This window comes from Hypomesus transpacificus, chromosome 19 (assembly GCF_021917145.1).
Source record: "Hypomesus transpacificus isolate Combined female chromosome 19, fHypTra1, whole genome shotgun sequence".
Lineage (NCBI taxonomy): Eukaryota > Metazoa > Chordata > Actinopteri > Osmeriformes > Osmeridae > Hypomesus > Hypomesus transpacificus.
This window is the reverse complement of record NC_061078.1, coordinates 10,425,020-10,449,721: the sequence shown is the minus strand read 5'-3', so window position 1 is coordinate 10,449,721 and position 24,702 is coordinate 10,425,020. Positions and strand designations below refer to the sequence as shown.

The 24,702-nt window shown below is 44.3% G+C and overlaps 5 protein-coding genes across 5 annotated transcripts; 2 read left to right on the top strand and 3 right to left on the bottom strand.

The window, feature by feature from the left end:
* Positions 1–148: 148 nt before the first annotated feature.
* Positions 149–3,442, bottom strand: mthfs (5,10-methenyltetrahydrofolate synthetase (5-formyltetrahydrofolate cyclo-ligase)). Its single transcript, XM_047041733.1, has 3 exons — positions 3,281–3,442; positions 2,599–2,866; positions 149–727 (listed from the first exon to the last, which is right to left on the bottom strand). The coding sequence occupies exons 1-3, from the start codon at positions 3,398–3,400 to the stop codon at positions 501–503; spliced, it is 615 nt and encodes a 204-aa protein (XP_046897689.1). The 5' UTR covers positions 3,401–3,442; the 3' UTR covers positions 149–500.
* Positions 3,443–3,546: 104 nt separating this feature from the next.
* On the bottom strand, positions 3,547–8,563 carry atp6v0d1 (ATPase H+ transporting V0 subunit d1). The gene is made up of 8 exons (XM_047042524.1): positions 8,295–8,563; positions 7,483–7,654; positions 6,852–7,030; positions 6,514–6,593; positions 6,333–6,410; positions 5,971–6,147; positions 5,631–5,708; positions 3,547–5,106 (listed from the first exon to the last, which is right to left on the bottom strand). The coding sequence occupies exons 1-8, from the start codon at positions 8,419–8,421 to the stop codon at positions 4,945–4,947; spliced, it is 1,053 nt and encodes a 350-aa protein (XP_046898480.1). The 5' UTR covers positions 8,422–8,563; the 3' UTR covers positions 3,547–4,944.
* LOC124482146 (agouti related neuropeptide) lies at positions 7,895–15,420 on the top strand. Its single transcript, XM_047042525.1, has 6 exons — positions 7,895–7,920; positions 12,931–13,045; positions 13,452–13,583; positions 13,854–14,026; positions 14,259–14,350; positions 14,945–15,420. The coding sequence occupies exons 3-6, from the start codon at positions 13,555–13,557 to the stop codon at positions 15,137–15,139; spliced, it is 489 nt and encodes a 162-aa protein (XP_046898481.1). The 5' UTR covers positions 7,895–7,920; positions 12,931–13,045; positions 13,452–13,554; the 3' UTR covers positions 15,140–15,420.
* A 328-nt stretch (positions 15,421–15,748) lies between these two features.
* LOC124481850 (chymotrypsin A-like) lies at positions 15,749–17,747 on the bottom strand. The gene is made up of 7 exons (XM_047042100.1): positions 17,684–17,747; positions 17,321–17,424; positions 17,066–17,145; positions 16,894–16,972; positions 16,604–16,784; positions 16,118–16,251; positions 15,749–15,970 (listed from the first exon to the last, which is right to left on the bottom strand). Exons 1-7 carry the CDS (start codon positions 17,733–17,735, stop codon positions 15,809–15,811), a joined length of 792 nt encoding a protein of 263 aa, XP_046898056.1. The 5' UTR covers positions 17,736–17,747; the 3' UTR covers positions 15,749–15,808.
* Positions 17,748–20,514: 2,767 nt separating this feature from the next.
* Positions 20,515–23,300, top strand: ctrb.3 (chymotrypsinogen B, tandem duplicate 3). Its single transcript, XM_047041967.1, has 7 exons — positions 20,515–20,595; positions 20,897–21,000; positions 21,205–21,284; positions 21,669–21,753; positions 22,154–22,334; positions 22,472–22,605; positions 23,003–23,300. The coding sequence occupies exons 1-7, from the start codon at positions 20,544–20,546 to the stop codon at positions 23,162–23,164; spliced, it is 798 nt and encodes a 265-aa protein (XP_046897923.1). The 5' UTR covers positions 20,515–20,543; the 3' UTR covers positions 23,165–23,300.
* Positions 23,301–24,702: the final 1,402 nt, after the last annotated feature.

The window sequence follows — 24,702 nt, the reverse complement described above, 5'->3', positions numbered from 1 at the left end:
GGATGACAGGGTGTCACGTGTCTGTCCTCTGAGACCAGAGTTTGAAATGATGTCATTATAGCACCATTACCAGCGTTGGAGTGAGTGTAGTGGGGCTCGCACAAGGGACATCTATCACACACAAAACTGTAGGAACACCAAGGTGTGGAGAAAGATGACTCATGTATTGTTCAGCACGTATGACGGTGACATTAATTCGCCGGAGGACTACATTTCTTGGTTGCGACCACTAAGATGTCCACTGGAAGGCCCCTTATTCAAAAGACAGTGCAGAAAACTATTTTATACTGTATTTGATCATTTTAATGATGATATCAATAACGTAATTACATTGTAATTGAACTGAAATCGATGTTAAAACATTTTAACAATTCAGGCTTAATCCAAGCCACTGACAGGCACGAGGAGGAAAGTGGTTCAGAATGCAGTCCAACGCCCTCAGGTCCACTTCCAGCTTCCGTCCACAGGGCCTGCTCCACAGGGCCTGCTCCACAGGTACACTACTCCAGGTCCTCGTACAGGACCTCGTCTATGAGGACGTCATTGTGATCCACAGGGATCTCCTGGCACAGCTGTTGTCTGAAGGCCAGAGCGATGGTATAGGGCTTTCCCTTGGGGTGTTTCATGCAGCGATCCAGGTACGTGTCGTAGAAACCCTTCCCTCGGCCCAGCCGGTTCCCACTCCTGTCAAAGCCCAGCCCTGGCATCAGGACGAGGTCCAGACCTCCTGAACAGGATGACAAGAGATGGACATGGCTCCATGACTTGCTTCAGATGACAGAGAGAGAGGGGTACAACAGCAGTCATTGTACTGCCTCAATGATCTTTGCAGTACTTCATGTTTAACAACTAGAACCACAGACAATGGAAAACATTCAGTGTGATGTTCAAGTGCAGTGCTTTGCAGAACTGAATAGAGTTAAAGTACCCTCTGGTTGTATGCAAGGACAACATTGACAGACAATGGGTATTTTTCTTTTTAGGCCTTGATGAATTAGAGGAGTTGCCTTGATGAATTAGAGGAGTTGTACTCGTCTGCCTTTCTTACGTAAATCGGTTTGTAGTAAAAAAATTAATAAAATCATATGAGATAGAGATAGAGATAGAGATAGAGATAGAGATAGAGATAGAGATAGAGATAGAGATAGAGATAGAGATAGAGATAGAGATAGAGATAGAGATAGAGATAGAGATAGAGATAGAGAGAGAGAGAGAGACATTAAATGTCTTCTTAATGTGAAAAAGTCAAATTACATTATGTCTTACCTCAACAGCAGGGTTAGGGGATGCCATCATGCAGTCTGGTGATCATACCAACTCATGCATTATGGATGCACTTAAAGAGGCATCTCACTTGTTGCCTCTTGTTAAACAGGTAAGGGACACAATTTTGCTTTGTGGACCTTCATTAGAACCTGGATCTGACGTCTGCTCACCCACAGTGACCCACTGACCCAGTCCTGCTCTGGTACTGGCATCTTCACACCGAGGTCATGTCAGCCATCTTTGAAGGACATCCCTTTCTTTCAAGCCCTTTCTCTGTCTCTCTCCCTCCCTCGCTGTCTCCCTCTTCCTCTCTCTGTTCTCCAGCACCACACAGGAGTATCAGAGAAACAGGAAAAAGCTTTGATCTGGTTTAGATGCCCAGCAGGGGGTCATCCTGGCAGGTAACAGTGTATTAGTACTTTCCCCAAAAACACACACACACACATACATACTTTCTGAGCAGGATTGGTTCCATTATTTTTCACTTTCAAAGAGAGCATCCAATAGCAACTGTATCATTGGACAAACTAGCCAGTCAGGGAGTTCACTGCTATTTTCAGGCTGTATACCAATCTGGTGCTGGTATTTAATTTCCTATCCAACTAATAAAACAGTGTCTGGTTAAAAATAGAGAAGAGGTTGACATTCTAAAGCAGGCTCATGCAGGAGATTAAAATGCTAATACGCCACAGCCATATTGATCTTTATCAAACTAAACTTGGCCAATGTGATTAAAATGTGTGTTATGTAACATAGGCCTGATTCCCCACTGATATGTTCCTGTTTTCAAATAGCTGTGAGAAAAGCAACCCTGTCTAGTACAGTATATTTTTCGTAGCTTGGCTGATGTTAGTAGCACAATACCACCATCTCCTGGTAAACATGTACAAAGATCATTTTTGGCAAGATGTGGAATGTGGTTTTATGGCCTATTCCAGTGTTCTAATGCTTTGCTTGATATCACAAACAATTAAGGTGATTTGCAGGTAATGTTTGACAAGATGCCTGTATTGTATACAGTGAGTATTGTATTGTGAGAGAGAGAGAGAGAGAGAGAGAGAGAGAGAGAGAGAGAGAGAGAGAGAGAGAGAGAGAGAGAGAGAAAGAGAAAGAGAGAGAAAGAAAGAGAAAGAAAGAGAAAGAGAGAGAAAGAAAGAGAAAGAGAGAGAGAAAGAAAGCGAGCGATAGAGAGAGAGCGAGCGAGAGAGAGTGAGAGAGCGATAGAGAGAGAGAGAGCGACATAGACAGAGAGAGAGACAGAGACAGAGAGAGAGACAGAGAGAGACAGAGTGTGTGTGTGTGTTTTCCTGACTATTCATGCGTGGGACTGACCCGTGGCCAGGGCCTCCTCCCTGGTGTGGTCTTCGTCAGCAGGCTGCCTGATGTTCCAGGAAGTCAGAGGCAGAGTCTCCAGTTCCTCGAGGCTGCTCAGACGCACCATGTCCATGTGGTTACTGTCTGTGCTGCGGTACTTGGGGATGAAGCAGGTTTTACCTTGCTCAAACACATCCTTGATGATGATCTCCGTACTGACCTCGTCGGCCATGCTGAGGAACACTGCCATGCGCTCACAGCTTGCATACTTGGGATGCTTAAAAAGCTGAATATAACAGGGAATACAATTAATGTAGATGGACCTCAGGCCTCAGAGCGGAAGGATTTAAGCAGAGAACATGTTCGGTGCAGAGCCATAGAAAAAGATGCAAGATCTTTTTCTATGGCTCTGGTTCGGTGGTCCACCACTTGAGGGCAGCACACTTAAGTAAACCCAAGCATTAGACTCATGCACGACATCTGACTTTTTGTCTAAATTAGTGTTATATTTGCGTTGGCATTAAAACGAATTTGATTAAACGTATTAGAAACGCATAAGTCATAGCCTACTACCAATTATTCCTTGCCACAACACCGTCCTCGTTTACGCAACTACAGTTGTTGACGTCGCCTGCAACAAAACTGTACTCAGTTGCCAAAACGTGTCAACACATTAAACAATTGTAAATCCGCTACGCACCTTTTGAGAGATTATCTTGGATTGGCGCAGTTTCTCATGATCGTCCAGGGATGCAACGCGTCTCTTTACTTCTTTTCTCATGGCTTGCTTAGCAGCACGTAAAGCCGCCATACTTGCCATCTCCAAAAGGCCCAGCAGTGAGCTTGAATTTATCGCCCCCTTGTGTCTAATACAAACATTTAGGGTCAAAGTTTATGAGAGGTCCAGAGAAAGCAGTTTGTGTCCACTGTCCACACGAAAAACACGATATAAAAAAACAGTCAAAATTCTGTCACATTTTTACTCATGACATTTACAACACACATTGCACAAATTCGACATCAACTCCATACACCATGACAGCATTACATGTTTTTTTAACAAGCATGAGTCAATTATGTATTCAATCTTAAATATATATGTACACATCATTGCTGTATACTTATTATTACATATTTCTATAAGCACATACAATATTTTCTTCCCATTCAAAGACATAATCATCTGATGTCAAATAGTTTACTCATTTACAAAGGAAAGTACAGTCAACACGCATTGAAGCTTCAAAGAACGACAACTACCAGGAGTGGGTGTTAATATGATTCAGTTGATCCTACGTTTTGTGTTTTTACACTTTTGAAGAAAAAGTTAACAAGGGATTTATCTGTGGTCCAACTTTCCATTGAGGTAAGCTGTACAGACCACACTCTAGCCAACTGATCAAGAGCCTTCTTGACTTTCAGAAAAGATCATGACCATACCATTGAATAAATTAACAACAAAAACATCCTTCTTTTGATTTTCACCTTTGACTATTAAGACATACCAATACTAAACAATGGAATGTTTTCATGTGTACAGAGACCATGTATCTGCCCTGCTATATTCAGGCCTCGTCATCTGCATCCTGGGTTGAGGATGTATTGTAAAAGGGGATCTATGTGCCCTTGTGGTGCAGTCGGACACGACCTCTATGGACTAAACAGCTCTGCCTGATGAGTTTAGGGGAGTGTTGTTTGACAAGCCTTCAAGCAGCAGCCCAGTAACTTTCACATGTGGCTGCTAGGTTTGGCAGCCAGGCTCCAACTACCACAGGCAGAACCCTGCTACTGGTTTTGGTCATGTGAGAGGAGAAAGCAGCAAATAAACGTATTAGGATCTGCTTTAGAACTACAATTTTTGTTCAACACGGACAGTCAATCACACTAAACAGGAGGGTACACATACACCCCCTCAGAGGTCATTTGTCTGTAACTGTTACGATATTTTTTCTAAACCAATATTGGGTGCAGTTTACGTTACAAATTCACATCTGAGTGAGGAATGGGTGGTAATTAGAGCCAATTCACTAAAAAACCAAACAGTAATTGATTAGAGCTCATTAATCATTCTGTATGCATCAGTAAACACACAAATAAACATTGTTCTTTACATATAAATTGCAAATAGGCCATCCATTTTTCCTTCTCTCCCAATGTTCTTGATTTATACCAAGAAGCGATTTCTTTTTCAGAGTCAGGATGTAATAGGCGGTATGACAGCTTTGATGTAAATAAAGAATGCAAGAAAAATGTGAGAGTTCAGGCAGTGGAGATGGACAGTAATCGTGTGTGTGTGTGTGTGTGAGAGAGAGAAAGAGAGAGAGAGAGACAGACAATGGGGGGGGGGGGTGTCAAGGAGGAAGGTTAGAATATGGGGATGTAGTTGTCGATCTTGGCACGGTGCCTTTGGGCAATGCACTCAGCAATCCACACGATGTTCCTGCACTCCTGTTCCTTCAGCTTGACATATGCATAGAACACGCTGAAGTGGAACTGGTTGAGGAACGCCAGCTTGTTTAGCTTCACCTGAAGAGAACATCACATCATCAGCAGGTTAATATGAAGATCAGACATTAGAGCACTGGAAAGCAGGGTTGACCATTAAGATTTTGCTTGCTATTGTGCCAGTATACGTCTATGTACGGGCCGCTGATATTTTTGTCAAGGAAAAGCAGGATTCTACCACCAGATGAGCCAGCAGCTAGGGGAAAGACACTGACTACACTGCCTACAGAGAAAAAGCCCATCCATCAAAAATATATTTAATACCATACGCAGGAGAAAATAAGCATAAGCACATTGGCCTCATTAGGTTCGTTAGGTGTATGGTCACTGTGTGTGTGTGTGTTCTAGGTCAGGTTAATTTTCCATTTGTAACAAGTACATTGGAAGTCTTGGTACAGCTCCTCTCAACAGTTTCCTGGCAGTGTAAAATAAGACTCACATGGTTTAAAATCTTAATGTGTGTGTGTATGTGTGTCAGACAGTTTGTGATAATATACGTATGTCTGTCCTGGGAGTGAGAGAGAAAATGGCGTCCCGTGTCTTACCTCGTGCTCAAAGAACCTGTCCTCCAGTGTCTTGTCCCCAGGGTTGCTGCCAGCACCTTCAAACAGCAGTTTGTATTCCTGAGAAATGCAGGGAAAGGGAGAAAAGGAAGGATAAACTGTACTTGTTAGAGGGGAGGCACTGGGAACCACATGTTTCTAAAACTGTTAGAATACATGATGTTAAGACCTATTGTTGGTGGAGTGGAGGGAAAATGTATGATCTATGATTCAAAATCAGGTTTTTGGAGGCGATCAGACATTCTTGTTCAAGCCTAACTGTAAAGAGGTCTGGTATCAGTGTAGCGTGTGTCATTTTTCCTGACATCTGATGTGTACTCACAGGGTAGAAGTCGGCCACGGCCTTGACTTGCTCGTAGTCGTCTGCGCGGGCTAGCTGGGCTAGACCCTCAGGGTACAGCTTGCCACAGTGGGGGAACAGCTTGGCCCGGTCCTCCTTGGACAGCTCGGTCCCAAATGAGTTGATGGTGATAATGAAGGCTCTCCTGTCTGCCTCAAACTGGGTACCAAGGAAAAGGTAGAGGTTAAATAGATATCTATTGATCTATTTGTATATTGAGTTTAAGGTATTCCAACTGAAGATAGGTGCACATATTCAAAAGTGGACACAATGAATGGGGTCCACTATGTTTGGAAATACTTCATGAGACTAAGGAGATGAAGTTCTTCATGAAACACACTGACCTCCAGGATGGGACACATGGTATCTGCTGTGGTTCCTCCCAGGTTGGAGCAGAACTTGTAGAAAGCCTCCAAATAGGCCTGAAGAAGAACACGTAGGACTGATTCACATAAATTCACACTGGTTTCAAACGCAGTCACAGACCATAGGTCATACTATCCATGTGTAAATCATGCTTCTCACCTTGTACAGAGTGTTACGGATGATCTCAATGTTCATTTCATCCAAATCCTGCTCAGATATGCAATCTTGGAAAAATGCAGCTAAATAATAATGAATAAAATACAAATAATTAAAAGATGCTAAGGATTTTGCTGAAATTGCCATTAAACACGTCCAATGCACTGGCGCCCCCTTATGCACACGACAGGAAACGAGACATCCCTTTTTCAGGAAGTGACACCAGATAAATACAGGAAGCCACTACGTGTATCCACAATACATCTCTCTGATGAATAAGAAGTGGTAAATCAACAATGATTATGCTCTGAACTGGCACACGAGTCCTCGCCCGCTCTTACCAAGGGGAGTGTCCACCAGGATGGCATTGTAGAGCTCAGCTGGGGTCTGAGCGATGTTGACAGCCTCCATCTGCTCAAAGCTGCCCAGGGGGTGGCACTTAGGCACCAGCTCAGAGATGGCACGCTGGTGCAGAGTGCCTGTGATCAACAGGATGACGTTGTCGATCATGTAGCTGTAACTGTGGTGACAGAGTAAAATAAGTGAGTAAAGCTCAGTACAAGTGGACTAAGTAACAATCTGAAGGACCTATGTATTTGAAATTGAAGCTTGGATTTCTGTCTTTTTGTCTTTAAAGGCAATAAAAGCTTCAGGCAGAAACAGAATCCGGTTTACTTGCCATGTAGGTTTACACAAACACAGAATTTACTGTGGCAGGAAGTTGCAAACAATAAACATATAAGGATCTTAAATTAAGTAAAAAAGTACATTAGTCCAAGTAATTCCGTGAGAATGGGTTATCATTTGTAAGTAGGATGATTCATCGTAGGTTAAATATCCTACAAGGTTATTCCTACTGTAAAATGAGCACCACTGTGAACCATGAGTTGAACCCACTGCACAACACATGGTAACACAACAACATGGGACCAGATGCTGTGGTATCTGTGGCATTATTCTGGGGGAACTTACGTGATGAAGTCCATGAAGCTGGCAAGTGGCTCATAAGACTGGTTCCTCATGTGCCGAAACTCAACCACCATTTTCTCTTTGAGCTTGTCGTCAATGACAGAGACAGTGAGAGGAGAAGCCTCGTTGGCCAAAAAGCTCCCATAGTCGGTGCTCTGCAAGTGGAGCTTCAGGTCTGTAAGACAGGGAAAGGGTCCAAAGGCTGGTTTAGTAAATGCTTTTAACAATGTTTTATTATTATAATTTTAAAAGCTGCCTTATGTTAAGCACAGATGGCAACATGACAGCTACACTGCTGCGTGTCATTGGGCAATATTCGTTTCCTCTTAAAATCCCCATGTTTATCAATGTAGTCATGGGGTCAGGAATGACAGTCCTGTCTAGTGGCTGCTGGTTGAACTGTAGGGCTTGCAATCAAACGGCATTTTCAGGTGTAAAAACGTAGGTTACATTTATGAAACAATGTGCGATCAGACCAAACTAAATTAGCTGATTTCAGAATGAAATGAAGTACAGGGAATACTTCTGAGTCGCTTCTCAAAACAGGCCAAGCTTGCTCAATTAATTACTTAGCTTGCTAGCGTTAAGCGAGTAATTCGCTAGTTAGCAACGCTGGGCTAGCGTAGTGTGTTTAAGGGAGGTATATCCAGGTAGTCTAATACATTTCGCTGGCACACAATCATCTAGGATTACCTTAAATAATTTTAGGCAGCAACGACAAATGTCTGAAACGACGCAAATCTAATTTACAGGCAGCTAGTAGTACGAAGATAGCTTTGCTACACTTGAAGGGTTCCTTGCTAGCATTGACTCACCTTCGAGTGTCTCGCACTGGACAAGATTCAAATAGTCCGTCTGGGATAGAATTCCAGCCTTGAACCCCCTTACCAATCCCTCTAAATACCCGTTGTCAACATTGAAATACAGCTCCGAGAAAGGCATGTCGACGACTTAGAATACGAGTATTTTTTACTAGAAAATACAGTGCTACCGTAGCTAGCTAGCTAGCTAGTTAAAAAGCTGCAGCACCAAGCAAGTAGATACCCGGCTGTGACAGGCACGTGATTTGCTGGGTATAACCATGTGACTCATCATCTGATAAGTATGACGTTACTGTAAAACTAGATACGATTTGTATTTCTTGACGATTTAGTGAGTTGGGATCTAACGTGAGCACAAGCAACACATCTGATTCAACATGCATTCACGTTAAATAACCATTCAGTAAAGCAATGTAGCCTGTCTATTTTTTATTGACAAAAGTTTGACTAGTTTCAACGTGTGCCTACATACGTTTTACGAACACAGATATAATTATGATCAGACATCCCCCCCCCGGGCCGGGACGCCATCCGCACGCATGATGCAGAGTCATAGAAAAAGATTACCTCTTTTTCTAAGGCTCTGGCATGATGTACCCCCCACACCGGCACGTATCCCCCCCCCCCCCCCCCCCCCCCCCTCTTTCTGAGAGATTATGAAGAGACCATTTGAAAACATGTTTATATTCTTTTTTATAATTATGTTTGCTGTATTGTTGCCTAAGATATTCTAGCAAAACAAAAACCCAGGCTACATCCTGTACTGGTCTTAATTGCACAATAATATTGAGAGAAGCCTTCCATCACCAGGCCTACCAATAACTATTAGTGGCATTACCCTTTAAGTAACCAGATAGAGGAACTTTGAACATATGCTATAAGCATCCAAATCAATGTTTTGGGTTCATTGCATGACATTTCCTGTGACACGTTTCCCAATAATAGTAAAATGGAGAAATTACAATGAACCTGGGCCAGGTTTTATTCATCTAACAGATGCATTTGAGTTGATAAAGGCCTACATTTTGTACTGCAAAATTGTTGATGAATTATATAATGAATGTATCACAGCCCCCTCCTTGAGTCACCACCTTACCGCGGTGGAGGGGTTTGCGTGTCCTAGTGATCCTGGAAGCTATGTTGTCGGGGGCTTCATGCCCCTGGTAGGGTCACCCAAGGCAAACAGGTTCCAGGTGAAAGACCAGACAAAGAGTGGCTCAAAAAACCAACCATGAAGAAATACAACAATGGTTCTCAGTTGCCCCTGCCCGGAAGCGGGTCACCGGGGCCCCCCCCTGGAGCCAGGCCCGGGGGTGGGGCTCGATGGCGAGCGCCTGGTGGCCGGGCCTTTTCCCATGGGGCCCGGTCGGGCACAGCCCGAAGAGACAACGTGGGACCCTCTTCCAGTGGGCTCACCATCCGCAGGAGGGGTCATGGGGGTCGGGTGCAGTGTGAGACGGGCGGCGGCCGAAGGCGGGGGCCTTGGCGGTCCGATCCTCGGCTGCAAAAGTTAGCTTTGGGGACGTGGAACGTCACCTCGCTGGCGGGAAAGGAGCCTGAGCTGGTGCGCGAGGTAGAGAGTTTCCGGCTAGATATAGTCGGCCTCGCCTCGACGCACAGCGTGGGCTCCGGAACCAGTCTCCTTGAGAGGGGCTGGACTCTCTTCCACTCTGGAGTTGCCCTTGGTGAGAGGCGTCGAGCTGGGGTGGGAATACTGGTTTCCCCTCGGTTCGGCGCCTGTACATTGGGGTTCACCCCGGTGGACGAGAGGGTAGCCTCCCTCCGCCTTCGGGTGGGGGGACGGGTCCTCACTGTCGTTTGTGCTTATGCACCAAACGGCAGCTCAGAGTACCCACCCTTTTTGGAGTCTCTGGGGGGGGTGCTGGAAAGCGCTCCTCCTGGGGATTCCCTCGTCCTCCTGGGGGACTTCAGTGCTCATGTGGGCAATGACAGTGAGACCTGGAGGGGCGTGATTGGGAGGAACGGCCCCCCCGATCTGAACCCGAGTGGTGTTTTGTTGTTGGACTTCTGTGCTAGACACGGTTTGTCCATAACAAACACCATGTTCAAGCATAAGGGTGTCCATATGTGCACCTGGCACCAGGACACCCGAGGTCTCAGTTCGATGATCGACTTTGTAGTCGTGTCATCGGACTTGGGGCCGCATGTCTTGGACACTCGGGTGAGGAGAGGGGCGGAGCTGTCAACTGATCACCACCTGGTGGTGAGTTGGCTTCGATGGTGGGGGAGGACGCCGGTCAGGCCTGGCAGGCCCAAACGTAATGTGAGGGTCTGCTGGGAACGTCTGGCGGAACCCTCTGTCAGAAGGAGCTTCAACTCCCACCTCCGGGAGAGTTTCGATCATGTCTCGGGGGGGGCCGGGGACATTGAGTCCGAATGGGCCATGTTCCGGGCCTCCATTGTTGAAGCGGCTGACCGGAGCTGCGGCCGCAGGGCGGTCGGTGCATGTCGCGGCGGTAACCCTCGGACCCGGTGGTGGACTCCGGAGGTGAGGGATGCCGTCAAGCTGAAGAAGGAGGCCTATCGGACTTTATTGGCTGGTAGGACTCCAGAGGCAGCTGATGTGTACCGGCAGGCCAAGCGGAACGCGGCTTTGGCGGTCGCGGAGGCAAAAACCCGGGCATGGGAGGAGTTCGGCGAGGCCATGGAGAATGACTTCCGAACGGCTTCAAAAAGGTTCTGGACCACCATCCGGCGGCTCAGGAGGGGGAAGCAGTGCTCTGTCAACACTGTATACGGTGGGGATGGTGCGCTGCTGACCTCGACGGGGGACGTCCTGGATCGGTGGAAGGAATACTTCGAAGACCTCCTTAATTCCACCAACACGCTTTCCGACGTGGAGGCAGAGTCTGGGGACATCGGGGGGGGCCCTTCTATCTCTGGGGCTGAGGTCGCCGAGGTGGTTGAAAAGCTCCGCGGTGGCAGGGCCCCTGGGGTGGATGAGGTCCGCCCGGAGTTCCTTAAGGCTCTGGATGTTGTAGGGCTGTCTTGGTTGACACGACTCTGCAACATCGCGTGGACATCGGGGACAGTGCCTCTGGACTGGCAGACCGGGGTGGTGGTTCCCCTCTTTAAAAAGGGGGACCGGAGGGTGTGCTCCAACTTTAGGGGGATCACACTCCTCAGCCTCCCTGGGAAAGTCTATTCAGGGGTCCTGGAGAGGAGGGTCCGTCGGATTGTCGAACCTCGGATTCAGGAGGAGCAATGTGGTTTTCGTCCTGGCCGTGGAACAGTGGACCAGCTTTATACCCTCCGCGGAGTCCTGGAGGGTACATGGGAGTTCGCCCAACCAGTCTACACATGTTTTGTGGATTTGGAAAAGGCGTTCGACCGTGTCCCTCGGGGGCTCATGTGGGGGGTGCTCCGAGAGTACGGGGTACCGGATTTCCTGATCGGGGCTGTCCGGTCCCTGTACGACCGGTGCCAGAGTTTGGTCCGCATTGCCGGTAGTAAGTCGAACTTGTTTCCGGTGAGGGTTGGACTCCGCCAGGGCTGCCCTATGTCACCGATTCTGTTCATTACCTATATGGACAGAATTTCTAGGCGCAGCCAGGGTGTTGAGGGGGTCCGGTTTGGTGACCTCAGGATCGGGTCGCTGCTTTTTGCGGATGATGTGGTCCTGTTGGCTTCATCGGGCCGTGACCTTCAGCTCTCACTGGAGCGGTTCGCAACCGAATGTGAAGCGGCTGGGATGCGAATCAGCACCTCCAAATCTGAGGCCATGGTAATCGACCGGAAAAGGGTGGAGTGCCATCTCCGGGTCGGGGAGGAGATCCTGAACCAAGCGGAGGAGTTCAAGTATCTCGGGGTCTTGTTCACGAGTGAGGGAAGAATGGAGCGCGAGGTCGACAGGCGGATCGGTGCGGCGTCCGCAGTGATGCGGGCTCTGCATCGGTCCGTCGTGGTGAAGAAGGAGCTGAGTCGAAAGGCGAAGCTCTCTATTTACCAGTCGATCTACGTTCCTACCCTCACCTATGGTCACGAACTATGGGTAGTGACCGAAAGAACGAGATCGCGAATACAAGCGGCCGAAATGAGCTTTCTCCGTAGGGTGTCCGGGCTCTCCCTTAGAGATAGGGTGAGAAGCTCGGTCATCCGGGAGGGGCTCAGAGTAGAACCGCTGCTCCTCCGCGTCGAGAGGAGCCAGCTGAGGTGGCTCGGGCATCTGATTAGGATGCCTCCTGGACGCCTCCCTGGTGAGGTGTTCCGGGCACGTCCCACTGGGAAGAGGCCCCGGGGAAGACCCAGGACACGCTGGAGGGACTATGTCTCTCAGCTGGCCTGGGAACGCCTTGGGGTCCCCCAGGAAGAGCTGGCGGAAGTGGCCGGGGGGAGGGAAGTCTGGGCCTCCCTGCTTAGGTCGCTGCCCCCGCGACCCGATCCCCGGACAAGCGGCAGATGACGACGACGATGTATCACAGCTAAAATAACCACTTTAATCCACGTATATTATGTGCACACATAAAACATTTATTTGATTTGTGCTGAGTGCACTATTTTGAGTTTCATTACAGGACAATGTGACAGTGATTTGGATTCTGGGTATTTCACTAAGAGGTTAAGTGGCATATATGGTGGATGAACTAGCTCATATCTGAAGATGTTCCAGTTCCAACACTAAGTGGGTGCCTTCTAATGGAAGAACCAGAATGACGCAGTTTCTTTTCCTGTGAACCACAACATTCTGATCAATATGTCAACATGTCCACAGAGAAAACAATTAGGTGAGCCAAAGACACACAGAGGATACCTAATATCTTTTTTGTTCCTGTTATCATGCACGTGAGGTATTTCAGTTTTTTCAAGCAGCACAACATATCAACACCTAAGACCCAGTTTATAAATATTATTGACATTACAGAACATTGTTGTGGTAAAAACACATTTTCATGTTTTTGTAATACACAAACTTTGATTCCAACACACAATTTGATTAATCAGTTGATTCATTACTGATGATTCTTACTTGCACTTACCAATTCTGTGCATGCCACAAGTCAAGTTGTATATGTCCTTGAGGTCAAACCACAGGACAGTGTTCTAATGGTGATCTTTGTTATATTAACATCAATCGCACCACCCACATTTTTTTTTTGTTGACTTTTGTGTGTGCGTATTATGGGCCCTAAGGCTCTTGAGGTTGAAAAAGAGGCTTCATGATGACCACTCCCCTTCCACCACCACTGCAATAGATCAAGGATGGCTCTTTATAAAGAAACCCTCAGAGTTCTAAATGGAGAAGAGGAGTTCATTGGACTACAGGTCAGAGGAATTACTTGACACTTCTCTTTCTGTCTCTCTCTGGGTCTCTCTCTCTCTTTGCGTTGTCTTTCTGTCATCTTTTTTTCCGTTGGAAAAATCTTGTTTTCCTCTCTTTCTCTGTGTGTATGTCCTAGCCAGTTGACCATCTTTGTCATTTGTTCTTGACATGGGACTCTGATGTCCGGTCAATTTAAACAACTGCATGATGAGACTGTGACTGAAAATTACAGTGTGTGCATTCCATCAAACCCATCCTTTCTTTCCTCATAGAGAAATCTACTTTGGATTGTTGCATTTGGTCAACATGCTCAACTCAATGATACTTCTCTGGTGGACGCTCAATCTCATCCACGTGGCATCTGGGCTGGTCCATAGCGACATGCGTTTGGATGACACTCATCCCAGCCTGAGAAGGAGCGAGGACTCTTTCCTCCCAGATATAGGTTAGTGGTGTCAGACTTTAACTGAAAATACATTCGTTTAACCAGGGCACAGTTACAAATAGCATCAGGAAATGATCAATGCATACAAATACTGTACTTTCATGTGAGAAACACTAAAATGCCTTAAAATCCGACTGTACCGCTCACTGATTCCAATCAGTTTCTTAGATTCGTGTTTATTTTATGGGGAAATAAAAAGGGAGGAACTTAACTGAAAACTGTGTTTCCATAGGGAAAGGCTCCGAATCCAGTATGGATCCAGTGCATTTCAGAACTGAATTTGAGGAGGAGCAGATGATGGTGGACACAGGATCTTATGATGAGGTTTGTGTGTGTGCATAATGTGTATGAGTAACGTAATCATGTAGTGACCATATATATTTAGATGGACAATAAGTGGGTTTAAGCAACTTAACGGCATTTGACAGGATGAGATGACAAGCCCACAATACTTGTTTCACTTATTTATTTTGGATTCATATTTTTTATGTATATGATAATTGTTTTTTTATTTTGATATATTGTTGTGATAGTCTGTAAATTAAAATAGTGCCTTCAAGAATCAGAGTAATAAGTTTCATAGATATGTGTTAGAATATAGACCATAAAATAGTGTGCTACAAATCTACTATGATACAAAGAGTGTTTTTTTCAACTGCACGTCACAAATGCTTAATGTGATTTTATAAAAATGATAATAATAGCAGATCATCTGGTAGACAAAACAAAAGTATTATAAATTATAAGAACAATACATTATTTGTATAATGTGACTGAAGCCTCGGAACTAAGTTTAATATGTTGTATGTATGTATTTGTTTTGTCTGTTTTCTGTATGTGTGTATGTATACATGTGTGCATGTATGTGTTTGCATGTGTGTGTGTGTCTATGCACGTGTGTGTGCATTGTGTCACCAGGATGTTGCTGAGGCAGTGCAGCTCCAGAGCAGAGCTATGCGTTCACCTCGACGTTGTATCCCCCACTTTCAGTTCTGCCAGCAGGGCCACCACCTGGCCTGCTGTGAACCGTGTGACACCTGTCACTGCCGCTTCTACGGAGCCTATTGCTCCTGTCGCCGGGTTGGACAGGACTGTGCCCATGGACGCACTTAGTACAATCCACTGCCCCCTCCACCCCATCTTAGTCCCATTGCCCACCAAGTCTGACTATACTGAACATAGTGTTATAGGTATATTTATTCCTATAAGACCAAAAATATATGCAGACTTAATGGGTGAGTCTATTCTTTATTCCTGTGTGTGATTTCATTTGTTATGTATTCTAACATATGTATAATCCCTTCCGTTTGAATTTACAATGCAATGAAACAGAAAATGTTACTCATGATCAAGAGGCTAATGTGTAAGGTTTATTCATCTGATGGAGAATTGAAGTCATGATTAAAAGGAAAGATTTAGACAAAAGTTGTTGTTGTTATTTTTTTGTGCAGTTTACCTTAATAGCGTTAATGTAATTTTGTTCAAATAGAACATTGTAATTTTATCACACTCTCATTAATTTCTTGGGGGGTAATTGCAAACAAAGTTGTCTTTAAACTGACATTTTAAAAGATGATTTTGTGTGCATTAATACTGTTCATTTATTTATATTTACATTTATTCGCACTCACCTTTTAGATGCTAATATGAGCTGTATTGATGTCTGCCTTCCATGCTTTGCTGGTCAACAACGAGTGAATAATTTCATAGTCTTAAACAATCTTAGATAAACAAAGATGTTTATTGATGACAAAAATTATTTTTTTTGTAGTGATCACAACTTTAGTTGGCAGCAATGATCTGGTCGGCCCAGGCACGGAGCTCAGTGACGCGGGCGTACACTCCAGGCATGGAGGGGGTGCAGGTGCCGCTACCCCAGGACACGATACCAACCAGAGTCCAGGCACCAGCCTTCTCACAGACCAGGGGGCCACCAGAGTCACCCTGAAATACAAAAAATACACTTTGAGTTCAGTCTGCATCCAATAATCCAAGCACAGGACTTCAAGGATATGTTTAAAACATGTTCAAAGTATTGTGACATCATCTCTTGGTAGAATCCTTCGGGGACAACGTTTGAAAGAGTCTCACCATGCAGGAGGAGGCACCAGAGGCACCAGCACAGATCATGAGGTTTGTGATCTTGCTGCCCCAGAAACGCTGGCACTCAGTGTTGGTCAGCAGAGGGAGAGAAGCCTGTTGCAGCAGGGCGGGGGTGTCGGGGGCTGGAGGGAGGGGAATCTTATTTTAATGTGCCAAATACATTCATGAAGTCAACAAATGCATTTGTTAAAAACAAATGATTTGAATGCAGAACATTTTATATTTAGATTACAGAAAGGCACCGGGCATTCATGTAAAAGTGACTCAATGGAATAACCCATTAATAAAGGATAATAAATTAACAAAAAAGTTAAGAAATAAAAAGCCTATATAAGCATTTTTTTTAATTCTATAACAAGAACAGAGTGCCTTCATAAAAGTCACAAAAATAAAAAATGTTCCACAGTTTTAGGCGGCCTAAAACATAAATATACCTGGTGCCGTCATGACCTTGAGATGAAGATTATACGTTACCATTGTGGCGGGTCAGACCCCAGCCAGAGGTCACACACTTCATGCCACCAGGGAAGTTGTCACCGGTCTCAGCAACACACAAAGGAGACACACGGAGACCCATCTGAGCAGGGCTGGCCAGCTTGATCAGGGTGATGTCGTTGTTGATGGTGAAGCCATTGTATTTGGGGTGCTTGAAGACCTGTCAGTCAAATCATATTTCCCCAGTCAGCATCCCAGTCCACAGTACCAACCAGCTAGAAATGATTTCATTCTACTAAGTATTGTGCAGCTTGCTTGTTGTTTTTTACCTTGCCAATCCTCATGGTCTGAATGTCCTCAGCGTTGGAAGAGCGGTCATGCTCTCCCAGGATGACACGGTGAGAAGTCCTGAAACAGACCTTTCTTGTCAGTACACAGCTGTATCACAAAAATAATGATCTGTGTCACAATGGAGACCATAACAGGTAATACAGTACTCACTTCACACCACAATGGGCAGCAGTGATGACCCAGTTCTCATTGATCAGGGAGCCACCGCAGAAGTGGAAGCCAGTGTAGTCCTGCAATAAAATACATGACATAAAAATAAATAAAACATACATCTAGGTCCAGACACATTATGATCAATTAGTCTGTAAGAATAATTACTTGAATATCATTAATTGTTTTTCATTCACAAAAATTGAGCATTTCAAAGGACTGCTAATTGATCAAAACTGTCAATTTCCGCCTCACCTGCAGGGACACCTGCCAGGGCCAGGAGTGGGGCACGGCCTCCTCACCGTTGACGATGCGGGCATAGCCGGTGATGACAGGCTGGACGGCAGGTGAGCCACAGCCTAATGATAGAACCCCATGGTCAGGTTATCACATTTGACTACTGTAGAACTATAGTGAGCAACAATGTTGAGTGTGCAACATTGTTGTATTGATTTGTCTAAATTTGGTTAGCATACATTAAGACATACAAAACGTATTTGTATAGCTACTAGTAGAAACTACAAAGACTGCAAATCCCTTGAGCATTAAGGTGTGTAAGAACATTACAAGCAGTACCACTCAGTGACAAAACCAGAGAAAGTCTTAAAGTTCTTATACCGTAGGCAGCACCAACAAAGGCAAGGCAGGAAAGGATCAGGAGACAGGCCATGTTTGAAGCTTGGTGGGATTTCCTTTTCTGAGGGTCTTTTATACCTGAGGGCCAGACGTATCTTATCTGTTGACTTCTGGGATACTGTACAGCTTGCAATGGAAAGATTACATCATCCTTTCCATAAAAATAGACCATGGCCTTAGCAGTCACAATGCTTTTCTGATATTTACCATTGAGGAGTAAGTGAAATTCATTTTTTCAATTGTTCCCAAGTGTACAGTCGTAACTTGTCTTGCTTAATTAAATGTATCTTTAAAATATGCTTGCTCAGGGTAGAGTGTGTGAGTAATCTGTCAGGATCAGCAACAGTAGCAAAATACACTTAACTGGACTGGTTTCCAACCTAAGCGATAAACAGTCTAGCTTTTTTCCAGCCTGGAAGGTTCCTCAAATTATGATTCTTGGACTGAGATTCAATTCAATAACTGTGGTAGGGCTTCAGGAGAATGTTTTCTTTTAAACATTTTCATCCAAACAGTTTTAAAGTATTAACATGTTAACTGATGCTTGTACGTGTTGTACTGATAAGACAAGTACACAACACAAGGTCACTACTGTAGCACACACCTGACCCATTCCCAGGACATTGACTTGTCCTGAGAAATATGCAATGCTACCCATACTGTATTGTACATGCAAAATCCTCATTATGAAAAAAGCCTGTTGTGGATGTGGTGGGAGCACCATATCCACTACATATTCTTTCTTTTGTCTACTAAGTCTTCAATTATTAGATGAATGTGCTTCTTTAAGCATTTGATTTTGGACCAAACCTAGTCATTGTCCCAACAATGGACAATTTGTGCTATGTCATTCCTTTGCAAAAAGTGCAGAGGGGTAAGACCCTAAAACATTTCTGCTCCTCCTTCATACCCTCAATCAAATAGTTAACTGCAGTACGCTGTGTTTCCTTGGTCAGGTTTTTGGTTAGTCATGACTCAGATAATACTATGTTTACATCTGCACATTTCAACGTCTAACACAATATTTTATACAAGACATCTTTATATTGTACATTTTTTATTTTAGGAACATTCACGATAATCCCTTGGTTAAAAAGGGAAACAATAATACTGACTAGAAACTTGTTTCACTGGTTTCAAAGTAGTACAAACAAGTTTGTACACCTTTAGTTGGCAGCAATGACCTAGTCAGCCCAGGCACAGAGCTCAGTGACGCCGGCGTACGATCCCGGCATGGAGTGGGGCACGGCCTCCTCACCGTTGGCAATGCGGGCATAGCCGGTGATGACAGGCTGGCCGGCATGTGAGCCACAGCCTAATGATAGAACCCCATGGTCAGATTATGACATTTGACTACAGTGTAACTCCCGAGTGTGCAACATTGTTGTCTTGATTTGTTTAGCCAAAGATGACAGGCTGGATGGCAGGAGGACCACAGCCTACAAACACAAAGGCTTTCAATTGACCTTCAACAAGTTACTTCTGACATTACATCTACCATAATCAAACCTTGCTATTCTGATGTTCAGGATCATATTATCACTGAACAGTTTGTTCAAAGACACTCTTTCTCACCATAGACCATTTTCTCACATGCCTTTATTGGTTTACAAAGTAACAAGAAAAAGCACATCATTATGAATTATTTTACTACTACATTACTTTGCACTATACTACCAATTACTTTAAGAACATGAATACATTTAAATCATGATATTTAACATTCATACTATACTATGGATTGAAGGGTTTTCATTTTGTAATGGCAGAACCTTCAGTGTTCAAGTAAATTTCTTTGAAATTGAAAGCAAGCAGTTTCAGGTTCAATAGTTTTAGAGGTATTTAAATTTGTATTTAAATAGCAGATGCTTTCATACACATAGACATCTACGTAAATAGTGCAAATAATAATCAAGGATCAGAAGGGTTTGGTTGGACAGTATTTCCGTGGTTAGTGCCAGGGAGCGGTCTGTATTTCACCAGGCACAGTGCATCAACATCCCAACTCAACAGTGCAACATTTTACAAAACAGGTCTTGCGACACAGATTGTCCTTTGACATAACTCCCTATAATGGTGAGAGAACTGGGCATTCTAAATGCTTGATTGTCTGCTGCGCTTACCATGTGGACTTTTGTACATTATATTGGGAATAAAAGTCTGATAAATGAATACATGTAAATGTGAAATAATTATGTAAATAACAGAAAACATAAGATTTAAAATGTAAGCATATTCACATAAGAAAAGTAACCATGTAAGGAAATGAATTGTGTTGACAGTAATGGTTGTGGAATATTGCAATATCAAACAGATGAAGTGGTGACCTATTGAATACCTACTAATGTTCAGATAACTAAAGAAGTCATACAATGAGAATACTCGGAATGTCATGAAATGCCACTTTAATTACACTACACAACAGACAACATATTCAAAATATGATATCATATATATATATATATATACCAGAAAAACATGGCCCACATTAGTGATACTGCAGTGACAATAAAAACACAATCATGTCTGTCAGGATTGTAGTCTGAATAAAAGCATTACGTTATTCTATTGAGATGACTGAAGATGTCAGTGTGGAAGGAAACTGAGTACTGACCAATGTTCACAGAAAGGTGCACCAAGCCACATGTGGACAAAATGTGTTCCTGAGAAGATCCTGCGAATAATCTGATGGGCCAACATTGATAAGCAGCTGCTACAGGTTTTCCAGGTTCACCCAGAGCCGGATAGTTGCCAAACAGACTCTGGCCTCCCCATTGGCGGACCAGGGACAGGGTTTTTGGATAAATAGGGTCCCCTACTCCCAGATCTGTACATTCTCACAATGGCTTTCCTCTGGTTTGTGTCTTGCCTCGCATTCGTCAGCGCCGCCTATGGTAAACTTGTTACTAAGCGTTTTGCTGTTGTGGAGTTTACTGTCATTCGTGTACAAAAGGCCTTTTTAGCTTTTTACTTTCAGCTTTTAAATTCTGGCCTATGTATTTATCCAAACGTAACAAAATTGAATATAAGAATTAGGGTAGACATCAGCAAATAGAGTTATGTAAAAAAAAGTATTCAATCAGGGGACAATTTCATCCAAAATTAGATGTGGGGGTAGATTTAAACCTAGGACCTCTTGATATGCAGTCAAATACCCATGTGTACGCCATAATTCCACTTTTTCATTTTCTCCAGGCTGCGGCACCCCGGCCATTTCTCCCGAGGTGACCGGCTATGCCCGCATCGTCAACGGTGAGGAGGCCGTGCCCCACTCCTGGCCCTGGCAGGTGTCCCTGCAGGTGAGTTCCAGTCAATGCCACCCTCTGATACAACAAGTTCTTTCTCTTTTTTGACAAAATTGTGCTTACAATAAGTTGTTCACTTGACACAAACACATGGTCTAAAATTGTTCTGGAAGTAATGTTATTTGTTTTTAGAGGTATATCTTTGAGTAGAGGCCTAGTTATAGCCAGCATAACTCTTTCAATCTTCTTTTTCCTCAGCAAACCAATGGCTTCCACTTCTGTGGAGGTTCCCTGATCAACGAGAACTGGGTTGTCACCGCCGCTCACTGCAACGTCAGGTGAGGACGCCACCTCAGATACTGTTTAGCAGATACATATCTACATAGAACATTTTATTTATTTAGCAGACACTTTCATTCAAAGCAGCTTACAAATACTGCATGTAGTAAGTTCAGCAGACAGTCAAGAACTAGAAGTGTACAGTTATGACTGTATTTTAGTGGCTAGTGCCAAGGAACGGTTTAAGTACAGATAAACTATAGCTGCATACATGCTTCTAAATGTTACTAGATATTCACCTCCAAACAAACTACTGCAACTGAAAACAAAGTATTATGAAGTGTGTTATGAAAGTATTTCGAAAGGTGGACATTTTGCAGTTGGGCCCTTGACATGAGTTGATATTATGAGAAAGGGTCCATGGTTTCTTTGCTGTATTTCAGGACTTCTCACAATGTGATCCTGGGAGAGCACAACAAGGGCAGCGGTAGCAACACTGAGTCCATCCAGGTCATCAAGCCTGCTAAGGTAGGCATACAACAATGCCTCTCTATCCATGAGACATCTATCAATTATTAGGCCTGGTATCTGATAGAAATGTCAAGTATTGCAGGTGCATGTAAATCAGTAATTTTCCAATTGAAACCTTTGGTTTCATCGTCCTGAGTGAACCATCAAGCGATAACTACTTTTTAAGGTTGAGGCGGTCTTACGTCTTTGAAGGTGGACTGAACCTTTCAATCAAATGTAGGAACAGCTAAAACCCTAGCCTATCCCAAACACACAAGAGCCTTTTGTTGGAGTCCCATCTATCCACTGCTTCTTTGTACGATATCAAAGCTCCATCCTTCACTAGTATCATGTGTTAGTGTACTACGTTTAAACTGTCACTTGAACACACCTCTTCTTCATCTACCTACTCCCAAAGGTCTTTACTCACCCCAAATGGAACCCTAGTACCATCAACAACGACATCACCCTGATCAAACTGTCCAGGCCCGTGACCCTCGGCAGCACCGTGTCCCCTGTGTGCCTGGCTGAGTCCAGCGATGTCTTTGCCCCTGGCATGACCTGCGTGACCTCCGGCTGGGGTCTGACCCGCTACAACGGTGAGTCCTTGCCAGCCGAGTCATAACCTCAGGATCCCTGCTTCTGTCACCCAACACCCTGTATAAAGAAATATATACGCATTCAGTGCCTCTAAAACAGAGGTAAATCTCTCTTTTTCTTTCTCTCACCCATCCAGCCCCCAACACTCCCAACCTGCTGCAGCAGGCTTCCCTGCCCCTCCTGTCCAACGAGGCGTGTAAGAAGCACTGGGGCAGCAACATTTCCGACGTCATGATCTGCGCTGGTGGAGCTGGAGCCACCTCCTGCATGGTGAGCTCTTCCAGCCCACTCTCTCATCTACAGGATCTGGGCTTCATTCTTTTCTCCTTTCCTTCAATTGTACTGTCATGGGCAGATGGATGTAACTCAGTCGAGCATTTGACAGCAGACCAGCAGGTCATAGGTTCAAATCCCTCCATGTATGTTGCTTTGGATAAAAAGGTCTGCTAAATGATGATATAAACTTACAGCTGAATACATTACTTCACAGACGCCTTTCGTAAACCTTCACACCCTGTCCTCTTTGAATCCGTCTGCCTGTGTACCCCTTGTGTTCCCTCCGTTGTAGATTTGCTCCTTTCATTCTTTCTTTTTAGACTTGAACTGTGTTCCCTAGTATCCCATGGTTGACGAGTCTAACCCTTTTCTTGCCCCCTCTCTATCTCAGGGTGACTCTGGTGGACCCCTGGTCTGTGAGAAGGACAACGCGTGGACCCTGGTCGGTATTGTCTCCTGGGGAAGCAGCCGCTGCTCCACCTCTACCCCTGCTGTCTACGCTCGCGTCACCGAGCTCCGCGCCTGGGCTGACCAGATCCTGGCCGCCAACTAAGAAGGCTAACACAGCTACCTCTACCATTATCCCAGACCCGGCCAGCATATCAACACTCATGCTTTAGTCGCTAAGAAGGAAAATGGCATGTGCTTGTTTGTATACTTCATATCAAATACAACTACATGAACATACATTATTGTTGTCTCGTCTGGTCATTGTTATTGTTTAAAGAGAGGTAGAAGAGTGGTACCAAAAGGATCCAGAAGGGGGGGCTGTTAGCCCGTGCATTGTTGCAGTAAAGTTTAGGAAGATTTTGGGGTGGTTATCTGTAAACAAAAAGGAACTTAATTGCCAAAAGTTCAAACCATTGGTCAAATAGATCCCAATTTTGTAACAAAAATGTATGATGCCCACACCTTTTGCCTGAAGTTCACCCAAGTATTGATCTAACAAAAATATATATGTTATTGTGAAAGCCGTACAGTAGGTACAGAAGTGTCTGTTGATGATAAATTCACAAACAGAGAAAGCACATTCACCAAACCAAACTAGACAAAGGCCAGAGCCAAGTTGAACCTTGATGGGGACAAAGCAACACACATGGCTCTGAACAACCATTTGTTTCGCAACTCTAATTGCCATGGAAACTACTTTATATAAGTTTTCAAATGGAAAACAAATCTGAGCTGCAATTTGTTACATAAAACCAGCAGTGCCATGGTAACATCTCTATATTAGCTTTGAAGTGGACAGGAAACTGAGTGGTAACCAGGTGAGCTACCGCAGGAAAACATGGTCTGCTAGGTTTTCACCAAGACAGGATTTGATCAAACGTACACTAAGAAATGCTGAAATCTTTTCAAGACATACACATAGTAACTTTTTGCACTGATGAAATCACCTATTAACCAGTGTTTCTTTGATTGCTTATATCTCATGCATGCATTCAGTTCAATTGAGTCGCACACCTCTTCCAAGGGTGAAGGAAGAGGTGAGGAAAATTCTACTCAATAGAAACGCCCACACAACCGTACACAAATGCACATATACACACACACACACTTTCTTTGCACACACAAGAACACAGACACATAGACAGAAACCACAACCCCTCATGTACCACCCCCTGTCCTCCACTTAGTAAAAACCTGGGACTAATTGGTATAGATGGTATAGTAGGCTACTGTTGTTTGTGCAATGCAGTACATGTCATGTCCGCCTTCAGGTTCAAGTTCTTAATAGCTTTTTAGGCTTAACTTCTCAGTCCATCTCTGGAAATTGACCTGTCTATATGGTGTGATAAGCAAGAAATTGGGTGAGGCGGGTCACCTCCAACAATTTAGACAGAGCAAGTCCCTCCCTACAGAAACAGTATTCACTACCTCTACATGGATGAGCATGTGTGTAGCATGCAGAGTGACAGATAAAAAAAGCTACTGATGAGTACTGATGAATGCATATACCTGCTCTCAGTACTGAGTCACTCAATGTGAAAAGCAAGATGATGCTCACCAAACTGCTTGTTGTGAAAATGAGTGTGCGTCCATTCCAAAATCCTGCCAATGGCATCAGCAGGACCGGGCTACACGGTGTGG

Coding starts and splice junctions, on each gene's coding strand:
- ctrb.3 (XM_047041967.1), top strand. CDS start 20,544: ATGGCTTTCCTCTGGTTTGTGTCTTGCCTCGCATTCGTCAGCGCCGCC. Junction 20,596..20,896: donor ATTCGTCAGCGCCGCCTATG/GTAAACTTGTTA, acceptor CATTTTCTCCAG/GCTGCGGCACCCCGGCCATT. Junction 22,606..23,002: donor CTGGAGCCACCTCCTGCATG/GTGAGCTCTTCC, acceptor TCTCTATCTCAG/GGTGACTCTGGTGGACCCCT.
- LOC124482146 (XM_047042525.1), top strand. CDS start 13,555: ATGGAGAAGAGGAGTTCATTGGACTACAG. Junction 14,027..14,258: donor CTCTTTCCTCCCAGATATAG/GTTAGTGGTGTC, acceptor GTGTTTCCATAG/GGAAAGGCTCCGAATCCAGT. Junction 14,351..14,944: donor ACACAGGATCTTATGATGAG/GTTTGTGTGTGT, acceptor TTGTGTCACCAG/GATGTTGCTGAGGCAGTGCA.
- LOC124481850 (XM_047042100.1), bottom strand. CDS start 17,735: ATGGCCTGTCTCCTGATCCTTTCCTGCCTTGCCTTTGTTGGTGCTGCC. Junction 16,785..16,893: donor AGACCATGAGGATTGGCAAG/GTAAAAAACAAC, acceptor TTTGACTGACAG/GTCTTCAAGCACCCCAAATA. Junction 16,252..16,603: donor GGGTCTGACCCGCCACAATG/GTAACGTATAAT, acceptor CCCTCCCTCCAG/CCCCCGACACCCCCGCCCTG.
- mthfs (XM_047041733.1), bottom strand. CDS start 3,400: ATGGCAAGTATGGCGGCTTTACGTGCTGCTAAGCAAGCCATGAGAAAA. Junction 2,867..3,280: donor CCAAGATAATCTCTCAAAAG/GTGCGTAGCGGA, acceptor TGTTATATTCAG/CTTTTTAAGCATCCCAAGTA. Junction 728..2,598: donor GGAGGAGGCCCTGGCCACGG/GTCAGTCCCACG, acceptor CATCCTGTTCAG/GAGGTCTGGACCTCGTCCTG.
- atp6v0d1 (XM_047042524.1), bottom strand. CDS start 8,421: ATGCCTTTCTCGGAGCTGTATTTCAATGTTGACAACGGGTATTTAGAG. Junction 5,709..5,970: donor CCGTGGCCGACTTCTACCCT/GTGAGTACACAT, acceptor TGCATTTCTCAG/GAATACAAACTGCTGTTTGA. Junction 5,107..5,630: donor ACAGGTTCTTTGAGCACGAG/GTAAGACACGGG, acceptor TGTTCTCTTCAG/GTGAAGCTAAACAAGCTGGC.